Source organism: Gorilla gorilla, chromosome X (assembly GCF_029281585.2).
Source record: "Gorilla gorilla gorilla isolate KB3781 chromosome X, NHGRI_mGorGor1-v2.1_pri, whole genome shotgun sequence".
Taxonomy (NCBI): domain Eukaryota; kingdom Metazoa; phylum Chordata; class Mammalia; order Primates; family Hominidae; genus Gorilla; species Gorilla gorilla.
The window spans coordinates 54557124-54576706 of record NC_073247.2 but is presented as its reverse complement, the minus strand read 5'-3'; the positions used below and the strand labels follow the sequence as shown (position 1 = coordinate 54576706).

At 40.7% G+C, this 19583-nt stretch overlaps 1 protein-coding gene across 1 annotated transcript in view; it reads left to right on the top strand.

Annotated features, from left to right (window-relative positions):
* EFHC2 (EF-hand domain containing 2) overlaps positions 1–19583 on the top strand; it is a 198236-nt gene that overhangs the window by 165354 nt on the left and 13299 nt on the right. The window contains exons 12-14 of the mRNA XM_004064037.5: positions 234–431; positions 2411–2503; positions 14782–14887. Coding sequence (XP_004064085.1) covers positions 234–431; positions 2411–2503; positions 14782–14887 — 397 coding nt within the window. The remainder of the gene's footprint in view (positions 1–233; positions 432–2410; positions 2504–14781; positions 14888–19583) is intronic.

Sequence of the window (19583 nt, the reverse complement as noted above, 5' to 3'; positions counted from 1 at the left end):
GCAAAATGCCATTTTATTTATAAGCTACAGTGCCTATGATTTTCCATTCTGGCATTGGTGCCTTCCTGTTGCTCCCAAATTAAGAAGAGAAATTAAGTTAAAAAAATCACATGACCTCTGTACAGTTGGTAAAAGTTTTGTAAAATGGAATTTGGATCTTTTAAATAGAAGGAGATGTAAAATACTGTATTCTTAGATATCAGTTTATAAATGTTTTTCCATTTTTATTACAGAGACATATTGATGTCTTTGACTGTTGGAAACCTTGCAGAGCAAGAATTTGTAACCATTGCACGTCACTACCGTGTGCCTGAGGGCACATGTTCAGATATGGATTTCTTAATCGCACTGGCCCACGAAAAGTTCAAGAAAAATATGTTTGAGAATTTCGACACTTTCATTTATTCCTGTGTGTATGAAGATCGAGAAAAGTAAGCTTTTGTTTTATTGATTCTAATCATTTACATTTCTGTGAACCTGAGTAATGAAGGAATTTCTATTTTATCAAAAAGTGCAAAAAGAAAATAGACATGTGTCATCATACTCATACTCTACTATTTAGCACAAACACCTTAAATCATTTTCGGAGAAGTATTTGGGTACAGATATTTCCCAGTGATGGAGAGCTTGTGTGTGTGTGTGTGTGTGTGTGTGTGTGTGATATGGCATGTGGCTCTGTCGCCCAGGCTAGAGTGCAGTGGCGCAACCTTGGCTCACTGCAACCTCCACCTCCCAGGTTCAAGAGAGTCTCCTGCCTCAGCCTCCTGAGTAGTTGGGACTACAGGCTCGCACCACCGCACCCAGCTAATTTTTTTTTTTTTTTTTTGTATTTTTAGTAGAGACAGGGTTTCACCATGTTGGCCAGGCTAGTCTTGTTGATGGAATAGGGGAGGCCCTGTATCTTTGAAAGAATAGGCTTCTCCCTTGCATGTTCTTTTCATTTGTTTCTAGCAGCTTTCAACTGAAGCATAGTAAATCAAAATGTTAGGAGGGTTAATTCTGAGATGTCGTCTTTTTACATTATTTTAGTACTGATGGGGATTTATAAATGTAACTTTTATAATAAGTAGAAAATGGAATTTTCAAGCAAACATTCTGTAGAATTTCTTTGAAATTATTTCTTCTTGAAAATAATGAAGTTCAGTATAAGCTATTTCTTATACATTGATTGTGTGCGTGTTGAGCTTCATTAAGTCATTGTTACATACAACTGGATGCAAACAACTTAATGTGTTTTTTTTTGCATTCATCTTACAGACCTTATACAGTGGGGAGAAATATAAATTTACTGATTTCATCTGGAATTAGAAAAATCTTAGTTCTTGCTCTAGCTTCTAATCCGTATTGCTGCACACCACTGCCATCTCTCTTCCTTGTGACTTCTTGCCTTATCCCCAAACTTGAAGTCTGAACCCAAGTGGCCAACTGCATTCCCTGAATATCTGTGTAGATCCCATAGTTTGTCTTAGAAATAATCATGTTTTTTATTAATCCATAATGCATCCTCTTTGAGTTTTTATAAAGATGGTATTTTTCCTTGACTCTTTAAGCTTTCCCAAGCTTCCTAGAAGATGTGTGGCCTGAGTTTTGCATGGCCCTGGCCCTGCCTTCCACCCTGGTGTTGCCCCCTTCCCCAGAGTGAGAAGTGTGGCCCTCCTTCATTCAAGGAACACTTCTTAGGAACAATGGGGCTGCTTGACCAGATAGCCTGAGGTTCTTCCAGATCCATCAAGCTTTGATTCTAGATATAAACATTCTCATTGCAAAGAAAAGAGCCAACTTTCTTTCCTGTTGGTTCTAATTTTGCCCGATGCCTGGAAAAGTGTTGGCTGAATGAGAACATTGGACAAGAACTTCTTTGCCCCCAGAAGACTGGAGAAAATGACTTTTGGGCTGCTCTAGAGAAAACTGCTAGCATCTGAAAAAATTGAAGTGAATATTGAGGCCCCAGCTGGGGCTTCCAGGTGATAAGGTTTGGGTCCAAGGAAAAGAACAGAAAAACACCCTCAAGTCATATCATACTTGTGTTGGAGGCTCTAGATGCCTGTCAAATTAAGAGATGTTTTCAAATATCAGAACCATTTTTGACTAGTGGTCAAGAATGCAGATCAATTACTTAGAGCAACACTTGTGGCTGCAGCCTTAATAGGCTGTACTGTCACCAACCAAGAATCTGCATCTTGAAGGAAAAGCCTTTGTAAGGATGGAGTCTGGTGGCCTCTGAAATAGAAAAAGTTGATGAAATGAAATGTGACTGTTCTTCCTTATTGTGAATTCCAATACCAATTTTCATACTTCCATGTGTACATTCTCAGGAAACATCACAAATGTATTTTCTTTCCTATAGTATGTAATTATTACTAAAGGTATACAAGGTATATAAAAGCTCATTTACTTTGTTTTAATGCAGAAAAAATGTATTACCCACCAAAGACATTAGAAGGCTGTGCAAATCCTCCAGATTACCTTTGAGTGATGATCTTCTAGAATCCTTATTGTCAAGGTAAGTTAGAGTTCCACTCTTGATAGGGATTGTCCTGCATAGCTTTATTTGGGGGACCATTCCTGGTTTTACATCTCCCTTTAATTACCCTTGATTTACCCTTAACTGTTTTGATTATATTATTGGTGACTTGCCTCCATTTAAATGTTACAGAAGGAAAAGTTTGTCTTGATTTTGAATGTTAGAGAGCCTATTACAAATTATTATTTTATCTTTTTAACATGAATACACACTTATAGATCCACAGATTCCTGGGACAAAATGAAATACACAACTTTGTTGGTTAGGAGGACATTAGATGTAAAATTCAGGGCAGGTTTTTCAAAGCAGCAGTTCCTGATAGCTATAGTCATGCAGTAAGAGAACCTAGGGTTATTAGCATGGGGCTCTGTCCTGATAGAGCACCAGATGTAAAACATAGAGATTATGATGCTATAAAATGAGAGCATGGTGAACTGCTTTCTAAAACACATCAGTTCTCCTGTTGAACCTGACTTTTGATTTCCTGGCATGTCCCTCTCAGCCACCTAGACTCTGGCCATCTCTTATGCTTCCTATAGCATCACTCACTCTAGCTCCTCCTCTGACTTATATATCTTGATAATTCTGACATTTTCGGCTGTGTTCTAAGCATTGTGATCATTGTTTTGGATATATTATCTCATTCACTTTTTGAGAACAGCTTGGTGAGGTCGAAACTGTTATCCTTCTTATCTCATACGTAAGGATGCTGAGGTTTAGAGAGATGAGGTATTTTGCCCAAAGTCACATAGTGTAGAAGAAGAAGAGCTGTGATTTGAATCCTGAACTTTTCAAATGCACATCCTCTGCTTCTAATCATTTTGAGTTACTGTCTACAAATAGCCAGTAGATTAGGATGTCTTGACAGTTCTACCTCCTCCTTACTGCTTGCTTCTACTCTCTCCTCTCCATTTCCACTATCATCATTCTTGTTCTGACCCACATTGCTTCTTAAATACTGCAGTGCCACCACATTGGTCTTTCATCCACCAGTCTCTAAATGTTTAAATCCATCTTTACATATAGCAGCTAAGTACCTTCTAAGAACAAAAATGTATGTCATCTTATTGCACTTTTACTCACAAACCTTCTGTGGTGTCTCTTTGCTCTCTAAGGAAGGACCAGCTCTTTAACTTTGAATTAAGCTCCTTCTCCATAGTGGGGCTTAGGGTTCACAGCTGGAGCATTGTTCTCAAATAGGGTCTGAAGTAGGGAGTCCTTGTTTGAGACAAAAGGAGAAACCAAAGGAACAGATAAAGCCAAATTCTATGTCAGGGAACTAGGGTCCAAGGTATCAGGAGGGAAACCCAGAAGAGGGCAAATCTAGTTGGATGTGTATGTGCATTGAATCAACCTGGAATAATTTTCTAGATTATCAGTTCTATTTGTTTTGTTTTGATTTTGTTTTTGTTTAACTCTATTTGCTTTTATTTGCTAGCAGCCGTGTGAGGGATCCTGCCGTAAAGGAACTGAGATGAAGTAGGCAGGCCTTGGACTCAGAGTTCTTCACAGATATCATCCCCCACTCCCAAAACTCCCCTTCCTGTTCCCAGTAGTCCAGCCACATGGGCCGTTTAGCATATTACACGTATACCTCCTGCCTTCCCCCTCCCCCCCCCCCCTTTTTTTTTTTTTGGCCTTTTCTCTTGCTATTTCATCAGTAGGCAATAGCTCCCAATGGTTTTCACTTGCTGAAAGCTTGCTCTTCCTTCAAGACCCATTTCAAGTGACACCATATCCATGAAGCTCTGTTGCATTCGTTTGGCTGATAATCAGAGTGATTATCTCCTGCTCAGAATTCTCACAGTGCTATTTGTGTGTCTCTTTATCCCTTACCTTGGAATGAAGAGTTGTGACTTGAACTTCGATTCATTCAGGTGCAGACACTGCTTCTGTTTGATTTACCACCTATAAATAACCAATGGGTTGTCACATCCTGACAATTTTACCCCCCTCCTCCACTCCCATCTCTTAAATTCTTTGAGTCCACTTATTAGCTGTGTGATCTTGTGCAAGGGTTTTGACCTGCCTGAACCTCAGATTCCTTATCTCTCGAATGACGTAACAGTACCTATTTCCTAGTGGTTCAGAGGATTAATTGAGATAACATACATAAAGTACCCAGCATAGTACCTGGTGCAAAGAATTGATTGAGGACTAGGAGAGAAATTTAAGTCAGGGACCATAGATCACACACTCAGACTTAGAAATGAACTGGAAGAAACCTGTGTCTTTCTATGTAGAGGAAGCCATGTTTTTCAACAATTGGATCTGAATGCCTTTCACACATTAAGCTGTCTTCTAGTCAGGAAGCTGTGGATGTTTATTAGATTATCTTTTGATGGCCTTGAGGATGAGTTGTCCTGGAAAGTCCAGTAATGTGGGAGCCTGGCCTCTGGAGGACCTACATGTTTCTTATCCAGTGCTGAGGCCACCAAGTCATCATCCTCTCATTCTCTCAGCAGACTGTTTTGTCTTTGCCTTTACGATTTGACATTAAATGCAAAAAGATTGTTTCAGAACTTGCTTCGAAGTCATCTCAGTCTCTGAACACATCTGTCTCCAAGCCCAGCTTAGCTTTGAGGAGGTCATCCCGCTCAGCTGCTAAGCAGACCATGTTCAGTCTAACTTTGCCTCTAATTGTGCAGTGACCCTTCTCCACACTCAGGGGAAACTTCAGACTAATCAGATTAGAAAATGTCTCATTCCCATTCCCCTCTCCCTCCAATATGCCCTGCCATGATTTGGGTCACATGCTTAGTGTTTTGCATCATCTCTGCAGATTCCTTTCAAAGACTGCCCTAATTCCTAATGGGCCCATCAGCCTGCAGCTTACATTTATATTCTGCATTCTTATTGTTCCCCACAGACTCCACAGGGCTTTACAGAGCCCTGACCAGAGTCTCTTTCTGCACAGCCCTCCTTATGGCACGCTAAGCCAGAGCCCCCTCTGACGTCTACAGTCTCCCGTGGGAGGCAGGCATGGAGCTTGTTGATTTTGTTCAATGCATGCTCTTGCCCAGGAATAGTTTTACCTGCCTTGGAATGGAGCTGGGCAGCTGCTGAGCAGCCGTGTAACCCTGCTGTGTAAATTCAGATCAGGAGATGAAAAACAATATGGCTAAAGGGTTGGATGCTTTCTTTCACCCAGTAATTGTTACCCATGTATTTCTCCTAACCCTATATTTTGGTACCAGGATTTTCCTTCTACTCCATTCCCATTTTTCTTATAATTCAGCTTGATCTTTTCCTTATTATGTTAACATAACTCAAACTGGAATCAGGACTTCAAAACCTTTTTGTATCTGGTTACCTCAGCCCCTGTCAGTTTGTGCTGTGGGAGCTGGTATAAGGTCACCTTACTTACCAAGCAAATTCATTTCATTAATGCACAGAGCATCAGACTTAAATGTTCTATATAGTGGTAGCGATTATCCATTAATAATAGGAGTGACACTTTGTATTGATGTAGTGCTAAGGGCCTTAGAATATTTTGTAAATTTTTGAGCATATTAAAAGGTACATTTTAATTGACAGTAGGCATTATTCCTCATTTCATAAGTATAAACTCTGAGAGTCTCTCACTGAAAGACTGTGCTCCAGGCCAAGATGAGCCTCTAATGGAAGTAGAACTACAACTGCCTAAGATACTCTAAACCTTTGCCTCTATCTGAGCTCCTGAGGGTAGGGACTAGATCTCGTTCATTTTTGCAGCCTCAAAGACTTGTCCTGTGCTAACGCACTGGACATGGGGTAGAAAAACATGGGCTTGGTGTCCACCAGAGCTGCTCCTGCCTCTGCAGGTCAACTCTACTGTTTCCTGGCCATGCGATTCTTGGGCATTTACTCAACCCCTCTGAGCCTTCATTTGGATATTCATATTCCTCTGTAATAATAAGCAAAAAATTCTGATTGTTAGATCATAAGAGGTAGAGGGAATTCTGAAGCCATTCCATTCTGTATTCTTCATGGGACTGGGAAGGAAAGAGGCAGCCTTCTCCCCTAATTGTGGCCTTCTGAATCTAGACTTGGAATAACTAGAGATTCAAGTGCAACTCTTTCCCCAGCAGCTCTGTCCTGAGCTAGACTTTTATAGTTGGCTTTGGGTTCCATGGAATGCCTTAGAACTGGCCTCCCAAGAGAGCTGGTGCCTCATCCAGAAATATCAGTTAAAATGGAAAAAGTTAACAGGGCTTTAAAATCATCTCATTATAGTCTACCCAGCCTTGCCCCCTGCCCTGCTCCCAGAGGCACAGTTAGTGCTCCTGTGATTTCACCCAACAATACCTGGCAGTGAGGCTGAAGGGCAAGGGCTGAGCCGTGTGGTAGCTATTGTGGCAGAGTGTTTGGCGTACTGATGAAGTTTTCACAGAGAAGCCCCTTCTCTCTGTCTCTCTGTCTCTCCCTTTTTCCTCCTTTGTGTGCTCTCTCCTCTCACTCTCTCTGTCTCTTTGTCAGACCCATCCACCCACCCAGATGCTTTCTACCTTTTCAAATATAAGGGGATTTCTAGTTGAAAAGATTTTTCTTTTAAATCCCAAACCATATGGACAAACAGAGTATCGACTCTATGTACAGGCCTTACCTGGCAGCTGTGACCCGCCTCACCAGAGATCTGTGCTGGAGTCAGAATTGGAATTTAGAGGCATGACTATTTAGAGATAACCAGAGTTACTTGTTGGCAACTTGACGCAGAGGCCCAGAGCTCCATCTCTTCTCAAGTGTCTGGCCTTGACGACTTTTACCAGGTGTTTCAAGATGCACCCCTGGGTTCGTTGGGTAATGGACTGAAACCAAATACAACTGAGTCAAAAATGGATCTTCACCGTCTTCTCTCCCTTCCAGACCATTCCCCTAAATGATGAGGTGACCTTTGCAATAGAGGAGAAGAAGGCTCCTCTTCAGCAAAATACAGCTGCCACTGAGCCTTTTACCTCTATCAAGGGTGGAAATAGAGCAGTTCAGGATTATTCCCCGTAGCAAGAAGATGGATGGCTTCTTGGCTTCTGTGGTTTTCAAGCCATTTATCATTTTGGGGAGGGGGAGTATGAACATCAGTCAAACGTCACATCAGACTCAGTTCTAAGAACTCCCACCTAGCATGACATCAGGAAGCATGTTCGAGGGGTCGTATTATCTAGAAAGGAACCAGAGGAATTGCCTTCCCTCCCCCTTTTTCCACAAACATGTCTCTGAGTTTATGTAGTGGAGAAAATGGTGGATTCGCAAGTATCAAAGGGAAAGAAGAATTTATGGAGGTTTTAGGAAAACACTTTCGCACTGTGAGCTAGGACTTGAAAGTAAGAAGGCTGACTTTTTAACAAGCGTAGAAACACTTAAAAGCCAGAATTAGTGCTGCCCTTTAGGGCAGTCACCCTGGAAGGCTGCACACTGATTCCAACAATGTGGCCATAGAAAGTTCTTCTTTGGACTTGCCTTCAAAGCCTTTTGAAAAGAATTTCCTCCAGAGTGGCAAATCTTTGTCCTTTGACCATGGATCAGAGTTTTAACAAGAGCCAATGTCGTTTGGAGAGGAGTGAAGCAGGGGACTCAGGTGGAGAATTGGGACCACTTTTTTTTTTTATGGAAAGCACAGCATGGCCATGAAATAAGGAGATTTATCTTCTATATGATTCATAGGCTTTTCCAGATTATTTTGAAAGGATGGCTAGGATTTGGTAAATGATGCTTCTAGCCATGAGACAGAGGGAGGCCTCTGTGATGGGGGACTTGGGGAGATAACCTTCAGGGGTAACTCTAGTCACTGACTGATTGATTTGTTCTCACTCCTGTAATATTCAGACCTTTCTCTGTCTCTGAACTGCTTCCCCTGCCTCCTCCTCCTCCTCTGACCTATACTATTGTTAGGACTGAAGATCTTCCTTATGTCCTGATTCTCTCCTTACAACCTCATCTAACAAGCATGGTGTATATTAGAGTCCATGTTATAATAACAAATGATGGCATGAAAAATCACCCTATGTCAGTGGCCTTCCCAGGAAGCTACAGGCAGAATTTTGGAGCAGGGAGGAAAACTGAGAGACTCATTCCTCCTGAATATACTCCTGACTAGTAGCACTTCTTTCTTTCCACATCTGACTGTTACATGTTTACTACCTGGAAAATCATGTCTCAGAGTCTCTCATCTGCTTTTTACACTCCTTAAAATTTTCTTCATATCAAACTGACATATGTTGATAGTCAAAAATTATCAAATCATTCTAAAAAGCTTATTTCAACAACGGCAGTCTCTGGCCACATTCTTCTCCACCCCCCAGACCCATTCACAAGAAGAAGCCACTTTCAGCACTTCTAGCTGCTTCTGCTATTTAAAATAGCATGTACATATTGAGTGCACTGCACATGATATCATAATTGATCATTTGCAGATACTGTCTGCTAACTTCCTGTTATAGTGACTGAAAATTTAGCTTAATATTGATTTACATTGCTATTTATTCTTTTGGAATGCTCTTAGGATCTTCTCTTTATTCCTAGTATTCTGGAAGTTCATGATGAGAGAGAGAGAGTGTGTGTGTGTGTGTGTGTGTGTATGTGTAGCTATATATAGATTCATTGTGCTTAACACCCTATAGGCTCTTCTAGTTTGGAGTCACTGTCCTTTGGTTCTGAGAAACTTTCTATTAATTATTTAATAATTTCTTCTCTATTATGAGAACTCCTATTGCTAAGATTTTAAGGCCAGGTGTGGTGGCTCACACCTGTAATCCCAGCACTTTGGGAGGCCGAGGCAGGAGACTTGAGCTCAGGAGTTCTCGGCCAGCCTGGCAACATAGTGAGACCCTGTCTCTACAAAAAATAAAAATAAAAAATTAGCCAGGCATGGTGGTACGCACCTGTAGTCGCAGTTACCCAGTAGGCTGAAGCTGGAGGATCACTTGAGCCTGGGAGATCGAGGCTACAGTAAGCTATAATTGCACCACTGCACTCCAGCCTGGGCAACAGAGCAAGACCCTGTATGAAAAATAAATAAATAAATAATAAATAGAAAGATTTTAGAGCTCTCAAATTTGGATATTTTCTCTCCCAGATTTTGTTTTTCATTAGGATGCATTTACTAAGGGATTTCCTTAAGTTTATATTCCAGCCCTTCTACTGCATCTTTTACTATCATATTAAAAATTTTAATTCCAAGAGCACGTTTTTCATCCAGATATTCCTTTCTTGTAGTCTTCTGTTCTTTTTTCAGGAATGTAATACATCCTCATATCTCACATCTTTCCCTGTGTTCCCTGAATTGCCTTTGGTTCCTTTTGTTTTGTTTTGTTTTGTTTTTCTGTTGCTGTTTTGGCTTCTGTCTTTAATGTTGGATGCTTTGGTCAGGGGAAGGGATTTGTTGATTAGTGGATTTCACTACCCAGTCAACTCCTGAGCCTTCATTTTATTAGAGAATCCCCAGAAGCTGGAATCTGGAGATTTCTCTGGAACCATTCAGAGTGTGGAGAGAAGAATCCTGTCTTCTCATGCAAAGATAGGAGGGAGGTTGTGATGGGGAAAGGGAGAGTTTACGCATGGCCACTGGTATTCTAGGAATAGAAAAGGGGAAGGAAGGCACCTGACCGCCCCTCATCCTCTGCACTCCATTTTGCCTCCTCTCCCCAAACTGGAGCTTCTTTCATTGAATTTCTCTGGAGAACAAGCCTCTGGTCTCTACAGGGAGGAGCACAGTACGGAGGAAGATACTTGGCTGTTCAGTTGCTCTTGCTTTCTTTTTTTTTTTTTTCTTTTGAGACGGAGTCTCGCTCTGTCGCCCAGGCCGGAGTGTAGTGGCGCAATCTCGGCTCACTGCAAGCTCCGCCTCCCGGGTTCAAGCCATTCTCCTGCCTCAGCCTCCCGAGTAGCTGGGACTACAGGCGCCCACCAACACGCCCAGCTAATTTTTTGTATTTTTAGTAGAGACGGGGTTTCACTGTGTTAGCCAGGATGGTCTCGATCTCCTGACCTCGTGATCCGCCCGCCTCGGCCTCCCAAAATGCTGGGATTACAGGCGTGAGCCACCACGCCCGGACCCCGCTTTCTAAAGGCTTTCAAACAATCCGTGTTTTCAGTGCCACACCATATTCCTGCGTTTATTGGCACCTGGAGTCTGCAGTCACTCAGTCTCCCAGGAATTTTGTGGGCCAAATCGACTGGACTCTGACTGCCCTCTCCCCACTGACAGGGACATTTAGGGTTCAGCTTCTCTTCCTCAGCTCTGCCAAGTTAGTTACCAATCCTCTGTTTACTTTTCATCTTGAAAAGAGTTTGACATCTCTTCTCTACCGTGGTCTTTTTTCCAATTCTCTTTGTCATTGTGGGTTATAACCTATTTTTATTGTTTTTTGGTCATTTTGGTAGGATTTTGGGGAAAAGGGAGAGAAATACTTGTGATTGATTCATCGTGATTTACTGCAACCCTATCTACTTCCCAAGAGCAAAGAATTCTTCCAAGAAACATGAGCTAGTTTTATTCCTTTTAATTGAAATATCCTTTGTTCTTTTCTCCCTTGTGCCTCTTGGGGGGATTCCCACACACACTGAGATCCTCTAAGACAGAACTGAAAAGAAAAACTTGGAGTATTTTACCACATTACCACAACTCTTCCTTTAGGCCTGGCTCTGGGATTTTGGAAAGATGAGCTCGTTCAAGCATTTTTTTCTCAAAAAACTTTTAGACATTATTTCTGAGCTATGTATAATTTTATTCAGTGGACCTTCCTGAATATCATTTGATTCCTAAATATTCTTCTTAAATGTCCCCCTAAATGGATAAATGGTTCAATGTTTTGAGTCTGACATATGAACTGGGCAGGAAGGAAGACTGGGTGTTATGAGGTAACAAGTAAATATCAGAGTTAGTGGTAACAACATTTAATGATAGGACTTCGTGTGGTGACTTCCAGAAATTTTCCAGTAAGTTCCAGAGCCATCATCTAGGGCAAATGCAAATTCAGGCATAGGGACTCAGATAAGAGGAACTTCAGGAGGACTTTCTAAGGAAGCAACATTTGAAATGGGACTTTCCAGACAAAGGGACCAGAAGTGCAAATGCCTTGCATTTCTGCCAGCAATCTTGGCATGATCAAGGAACCAGAAGAAGGCTAGTATACCTGAAACATTGTAAACAGAGAGAGTTTTCAAGTGAGGAGATGTAATCAGAGAGGCCATCAGCAGCCAGATTAAGTTGGGTCTTATAAACCCTGATAAGGAGTTTAGCTTGTGTTCTAAGTGGATTGGGAAGCCACTGGAGGATTGCAGGCAAGAAAGTGATTGATCTGATCTGTGTTTTAGAAAGAGCACTGTGGTGGAGGATGGTCTGCTGCTAGGTAAGAGTAGAAGTAGCAAGACCAAGACAGGAAGTTATTGCTATAATCCAGTTGGAGACAATAGTGGCTTGGAATTAGGGAGTGGTAAAAGAGATGGAGAGAAATAGATAGACTTGTTATATGCTACAGTGGTAGAACCCACAGGACTGCTTAGTGGATTGTATATGAGGAGTGAAGTCTGATGTGAACCTAGATTTATTTGGTAGTCTTTGACTGGTTCCCAGATTACCAGGATACTATACTTCTGAAACCCCTAGGATTGAGTAAGTGCCTCTTATAATTGATGTAATGGGAATTTACTGACAAATTCTGTACTTTAAGAACAGATAGAGAAACTTATTTTATTGATGATCTCCTCAAGTCTCCCAATTTTATGGCTTTAAATACCTTCCATATGGCTAATGACTCCCACATTTATATCTTCAAATGGACTACTTCCTTGAGCTTCAGACTCATAGCCCCACTTGCTCACTTTCCATCCAAATGTGGCATATCTAAAACTGAGCTCATGATCTTTCCAACCAGCAGCCCCTGCAGTCTTTCTCATCTCAGTTAGGGCAGCTCCATTGCTCCAGTTATTCAAGCAAAGGCATTGGAGTCATCCTGAATACTCTCTTTTTCCCTCTCTCTCTTACATAATATATATAGTCTTTTAGGAATCCTACATTCAAAATATATTCAGAATTGGCCACTCCTCACTGCCTTCCAGTGCCACCACCCTCATCTAAACTGCCGTTATCTCTCATCTGGATCCCTGCAAGGGACTTCTAACTGTCCTTGCCACTTCTGCCTTGCCGTCTGTGTTCTACTCTGAATATATCAGTCAGAGTGATCTTTTAAAAATATCATAAGTCCCTTCTTAGTCTGTTCAGATTGCTATAACAATACCGTAAACTAGGTGGCTTATAAACAACAGAAATTCATTGCTCAGAGTTCTCATGGCTGGGATGTCCAAGACCAAGATGACAACAGATTTGGGTCTGCTGAGGGCCCACTTCCTGGCTCACAGATGATGCCTTCTCTCTGAATCCTTACAGGATTACATGGCAGAAGGGGCAAGAGTGCTCTCTGGGGTCTCTTTAATTAATATAAGGGCACTAATGTCATCATGAGGGCAGAGCCCTCACTATCTAATCACCTTTCCTAAAGCCCCAACTCCTAATATCATCACATTGACGAGGCCTCAGTATATGAATTTTGAGGGGACGCAAACATTCAGAACATTGGAGGTCTCATAACCTTTCTGTATAATATGCCCTAGTGACTCTTAGTTTTCCTCAGCATAAAAGCCAAAGGTCCTACATGATCTCATTCTTTGACCTTAGCTCCTACTCAGGATATTAGGAAATACTTTCTTTCAAGGCTCTGTGCTAAAAAAAAGTTTATTATGAGACATCTTTAATTGAGTTTTCATTCTTCCCCCAAAACATACACAAATAAAAGAAATAATGGTCCTACATTTTGGCTATAAATATTTCCATAAGCAGAGTATGTCCTTTAAAGGAGTTGAAATGACTAGTGAGCCATAATTTAAAGGGTAAACAGTGGGTAGGGGGCAGCATATTGGAATTGTATCTTAGAATCCTTGGCCAAAGAAAATGTACACAAAAGAATTACAGAATTCCCCTTTCCCCTCTTCTGGTCACTTTGTTTATTCCATTTTGTCTAGATTGATGAGGCTATGTGACTTCAGCTTGTAACATTTAATTTATTGCTGCTAATTTTTATTAGTTTATAAATATAAGCTATTAATTTTTTAGTACTTTGAGAAGAAAAGAGAAAAATCTTTGGACTGATTAGGAGTATATTTTAAGGGCAGGAGCCTGGAATAGGGTGCCTGGAACAATGTCTAGTGACCACTTTGTATTTTCCTTCAAAAACTGGTGTTACATGATAATTAGCCTTAAAAACTGGCAGAATGTGATCAAATTTAGGATAGGTGGCATTGAGGCATTACACTAAGAAGTATTTTGTGTTTAGGTCATTGTAGCAATTGTGTTGAAATTACTGTATCTTCATGGCCAAATCTCTATTATGGTTTAGGAAGAATTTTAGCTAATATCCATAATTAGGAAATAGTGGTCAAAGAGATTCATTATTTTTGACCTATATTTTTATGGTACAGAATAATCATTTGTTAATTTTTGTTCAAAATGAAAATGAGCTGAAGTTTTTCTGATTATAAACTTAAAATAATTCAGATGATACACAAAAGTCTAAAGAAAAATCAAAAATCAGAATCTCTCTTCCCAGAGATATCTATTCTTAATATGTAAGTCTATTGCTACCATATTTTTTCTGTTTTTTAATATATAAACCTAAAGTGGGATTGTAACTCTACATACTGTTTTACAGCCTCCTTTCCACTTAACAGTGTATCAAGAACATATTTATATGATAGCAAATTTGGACCTAAATAACCCCTTTTAATGGCTACATAATAAATGATAAAGATGCCTTTTATTTTTTCAAAAAATATACTGGTAGACAAATGAATCTAGCTTGCCTTAAAGATTTAAAATGTATGCAATTTAAGAAATATAAGGACATTCTATTTTGCTGACATGTAATATCAACCATTAAACTAAAAGGACCTTTAAATCTTTTTAACAAAATTTCACTATAGTCTTCATTACTGAATGAGCGAATTTGCTTCTGTGGCAACTACAACAAGTATTTATTGAACACCTACTAAGTGCCAGCACTGATCTTGTTGTTGGGGATATTTTGATGAATTAGATAGGCAAGATCCCCGCTCAAAGAATTTACATTCTGGAGGGTCAGAAGCAATAAGAAATTGTAAGAAATAAGAAAACTATCAGATATTGAAGCATATATGGTATTATGTTTTCATGATAAAAATTGAAACTGACATTTTGGTCTTGAATTCTGCAGATTGAGTCAAATTATATATTATAATTATATTTTCAGGTTTGAAGACAGTGAAAAACAAATAGATTATAAGTCATTTTTCTCTGCCTTGAACTGGAGAAAGAATCCAGTGCCTGAACTGCAACCAGCATCATACCTTAAAGAGGTAAAATGAATACCTATTTTAAAAACCATCTATGGTTACTTCCCTTGCATGTTTAATATCCTTTATCTTTAAATTATTTTTCATTATAAAATATTAACATCAGTGCTTTTGGAAAGAGTGCTTATGTGTTTCTGGGCATTTGTGCTAAAGGCTAATTTACTTTCCATGCTGAGCAAACATCTGCTCTGTAAAAGCATGACTTTTCTTATGCAGCTGAATTTTTTTTAACCTCGGTCACATCCAATTATATGGAAAATAGGATAATAGGTTACAGTTATAAATAGATATAAACACTGTTATCAAGGGATTCTGGTAACATCATCATAAGCCACAAGAACAAATCTCAAATGGTGCCTATGGCAAGAATCCCTAGGGTATCCGCGGCTGTGCACACAGGTTTGCCATGGGTGAAACAATAGAGAATGGGGATGCACATTTCACAGTGAAACCAAATTTAAAATCAAAATTCTGTAGAAAAATGCTTGGTTAGGGAAAACAAAGTTCACGTGATCAGATGGTGCTCTCAACATTGTGGAATTGTCTGAATTCTCTAAGATCTCTTTGGACCAATTGTCTTTAAGAAGTGGGTGGGTGGGTGGTGGTTTGTTTGTATTTTAACATGCTCCAGAAATTGATTTTCTTGGGAAAGTCCCTTGATAAAGCAAATGTCATGTGGTTGATACTCCCAGAAAGGAGGCATTTATTTCTCCTGGTCTCTGCTGACCAGCTCATTCTGGCTGGAGCTGGTCTAGTGCCCCTGGGAGTTCCCTCAGGCATGCAGCTACTCCAAGGGCAGCCATAGAACTTCCAGATGGTTGGGGGAAAGTAGTAGCCTTTGGAATCAAACAGAGCTGGGTTTGAATTTTGGCCCTGCCACCTACTTAGCTGAATGACTTTGGGTCAGTTAAGTTACTTATCTTGTTGATTTATGAATGTAATCCCCAGATAAATCAGGATTAAGTATTGACTCTCATCAGGTTCTCTGCTGTAGGCTGGGGTCCAGAGACAAACATTGTCACTGCTACCTTTGAGGGGCCCACTACTGATGGGGGAATTGGTACGTTCGTGATTTAGAGTGTGGCGTGATACAGCCTGCATGGGATTCTATGGGATGAGGTGGTAGCTGCTTCTAAACAGACCGGGGGGGAACAGGAAGTATTTTCAGGGGAGGTGACATTTGAAATTTCAATGATGAGTAGTAAGAGTTAGCAAGGTAGGAAAGTGACATGGTCTGGAAAAGGCATTTCCAACAGAATTCTCTGGACATGGGACAGCATGGCACTTGTACAGAACCAGGAGGAATTGGTTTGGCCAGAGCGAAGGCACATGGGGAAGAGGTGAAAAGGATGAAGCTGGAGATACCTGTAAGGGTGACATTTGAATATTGTCCTGCGAGGTCTGGAGACCACTGACTAACTTCAAGGAAGACAGCAACATGATCAAGAGTGCCCTTTACAGGGAACTTGCTTTGGCTGGATGGTGGGTAGACTGGAGATGGAGTCTCGCTCTGTCGCCCAGGCTGGAGTGCAGTGATACGATCTCAGCTCACCACAACCTCCACCTCCCAGGTTCAAGCGATTCTCCTGCCTCAGCCTCCCGAATAGCTGGGATTACAGGTGTGTGCCACCACATCCGGCTAATTTTTGTATTGTTAGTAGAGACAAGGTTTCACCATGTTGGCCAGGCTGGTCTTGAACTCCCGGCCTCAAGTGATCTGCCTGCCTTGACCTCCCAAAGTGCTGGGATTACAGATGTGAGCCACCACGCCTGGCCATGGAGGCTCTTGTCCTGTTGTCCCCATACGTAACAGCAAACACTTAAAGCATTTACTGTGTGCCAACTACTGTTCTAAGATCTCAAAATCACCTAGCTTATTTGATCCTCTTAGCAATCATAGGTGCATTTATTATTCCCAGTTTAGAGATGAGGAAGTTAGAGAAACAGCAATGTAAGGCAGAGTCAGAATTTTAACTCAGGTCTCTTGCTGCAAAGAATACAAAAGAAAACTGTCCTTTAAATATAATTATTTTTGAAGACATTGGATTGGATTAACCCAAATCTGAAACACTATCACAAAAACAAATCAATACTGTCATTTGCCCTGATAACCCTTTCATTCTTATCCATGTGAATATTTAATTTTTACATACAAATAGAAACATGGTAGATGGGATTTACATTCTTCTACCTTTTTGTTGAATGTTCTAGTAGTCTATATTGACTGTGTCCCTGTGTCCCTTTAGCAGTGGTCTCCAGAGCCCTCTACCGTGCTCTGACCCTGCCCAGGCCAGTCCTTGGCAGCTGACCTTTGTAGGCCACATCAGTGGGTCCCCTAGGCCTCCAGTTGGGTTGACCAGTGGGATGCACCAGCAGGAGAGTAGAGGGTGAAAGGAGAGAGAAATCTTCTTCCTCCCTGCCAGTCACAGCAGATTGACGGCCTCCTCCTTCCAAAGTCCACAGCACTTGTCTAGAGGCTCTTTGCATATGGCTGGTCACTCCAGGCTCTGGTAACCACCCTCATGTGCCCCTTCAGCCTCAGGTGGTAGTAATGGCTCCCTGCTGTTATAAACCCAGGGGACTAGCCCCTATTGGTTTTCCTAAACACTTCCCACAACTTTGTAACTAGTCACTTTATTAAACTCTTCTCGATTTCCACAGTTTGTATATGTCCACCATTTCCCATGAGCCCCTGAATAATATACAGGACATACCTATTTTTGCTATAAGCCTTTGTCATTGTTTTCCTTACTTTCTACTTCTCTCTTTCCTCTTCCATTCCACTCAATCCACCACCCAAATGTTTACCTCTGTGTTGGGGGTTTTATCGTTTCATCATGTATTGTACGAAAATAAGATCATACCACATGCATTTATCTGGAGTGTGCTCTTCTTTCTTAATCGTGGAAAATTTCCCTAGTTTAATATGTATAGACCTAAGCCATTCTTAATAGCTGTAGTATGAATATATAATAATTTATTAATCTCTTTTTTTTTTTGAGACGAAGTCTCACTCTGTTGCCCAAGCTGGTGTGCAGTGGTGTGATCTCGGCTCACTGCAACCTCCATCTCCCAGGTTCAAGTGATTCTCCTGCCTCAGCTTCCTGAGTAGCTGGGACTATAGGCACACGCCACCATGCCTGGCTAATTTTTTTGTATTTTTAATAGAGACAGGTTTTCACCATGTTGGCCACGCTGGTCTTGAACTTCTGACTTTGTGATCCGCCTGCCTTGGCCTCCCAAAGTGCTGGGATTACGGGCATGAGCCACCGTGCCTGGCCCTATTAATCTGCTCTTTATTGACAGGCATTCAGGTTGTTTTTACATATTTTGCCTCTGAAAACATATTTTACTACTTTAATTTTTATTTTCCTGATGACTATCTATTGAGTTTGAACGAGATCCAGTCATCTTTTTGTACTACAACCTACAGTAAGAAAGTTTTTTTTCATAACAACACAGTATGCACATATATAATGGAACAAAAGTTTCACGGATTAATATTGTTCTGACTACATGTGATGCAGTATGACACATTTTCTTTTTTCATTTCTCTCTTCCTTTCTTTTCTTTTCCTTTTTCTCATTCCCCACCACCTCTTTTTCTCCTCTCTTTTGAATGTTGTTCGTGACCCATTAAATTGATTTCATGACCCACAAAAAGATCACCATCCACACTAGAAGAGAAGTCACTGCATGGGAAGGCCAAAGATCCACTCTGCCTTTAATCACCCCTCCCCAGTTTCATCACTTCAACTCTGTCAACTGGGACAGGTATCGAGCTGTGGACCTCAGATGCTTTTGAGAGGCAATGTGGAACAGAAGGTCTCCAATCACAGGGACCCTAGTTCAAATCCTTAGCTCTACGATCAACTAACTGGGTGACTTTTTACAAAGCACTCAACCTTTCAGGTTTTCCCATCTCAAAAATGGTGATAAGAATAGTTCTTCCATTAGGGTTGTGAGGATTAAGGAAGTCAATATACACAAGTCACTTACCACAATACCTCTCCCATAGTAAGAGCTTAAGTGTTAGATGCTATTATTTTCTGTAAAATTGAGATGTCTTACTTTCCTCAAGTCAGGGGGCTGGGCAGTCCCTGCCAAGGTTAAGATGGGAGATTCTATTCTTTAATGGCAAGAGAATGGTTCTAGGCCAGGAATGTCACATCAGAAACAGCTGTGCTTCAGCACTAGGTTCTTCTAATTGCGATTCATTTACGGTGAGAACTTTACTCATAGCGCCTCATCATTTCTGCTGATAAAGCCTAGAAATATTTCAGTCTGCAGGAGGCATTCAGAAAGGACTATTCTTTTTCAGCCAATTAAAAAGAAAAGAAAATAGATATAAAATGGTACCTGATCAATTTCACCAATAATGAGAACTTAACTAGATTCCAAAGAGTTCGAAGCACTCTGGTACTGATAAGCTTGTTATTATTTCATAAAGAAGACATAAAATACCTTGGGAATGTTACCAGTGAGTCTGTAATCTCATGCGAAAATATTTAGCATGAAGGGGTTGAGCACAATGTTGAATAGTTTATACAGTAGAATACAGGAGCAAAAAGTATAATATCTACTGACCCATGTAAGTGTGCTCAAATGTTATTAATAATGTTGAATAATGCCCTGAAACACTGCTGGGTCAGAGTTTGTCACAGGTGGGGTTCTGCAGGAAGCAGATGGAGTCTAATGTG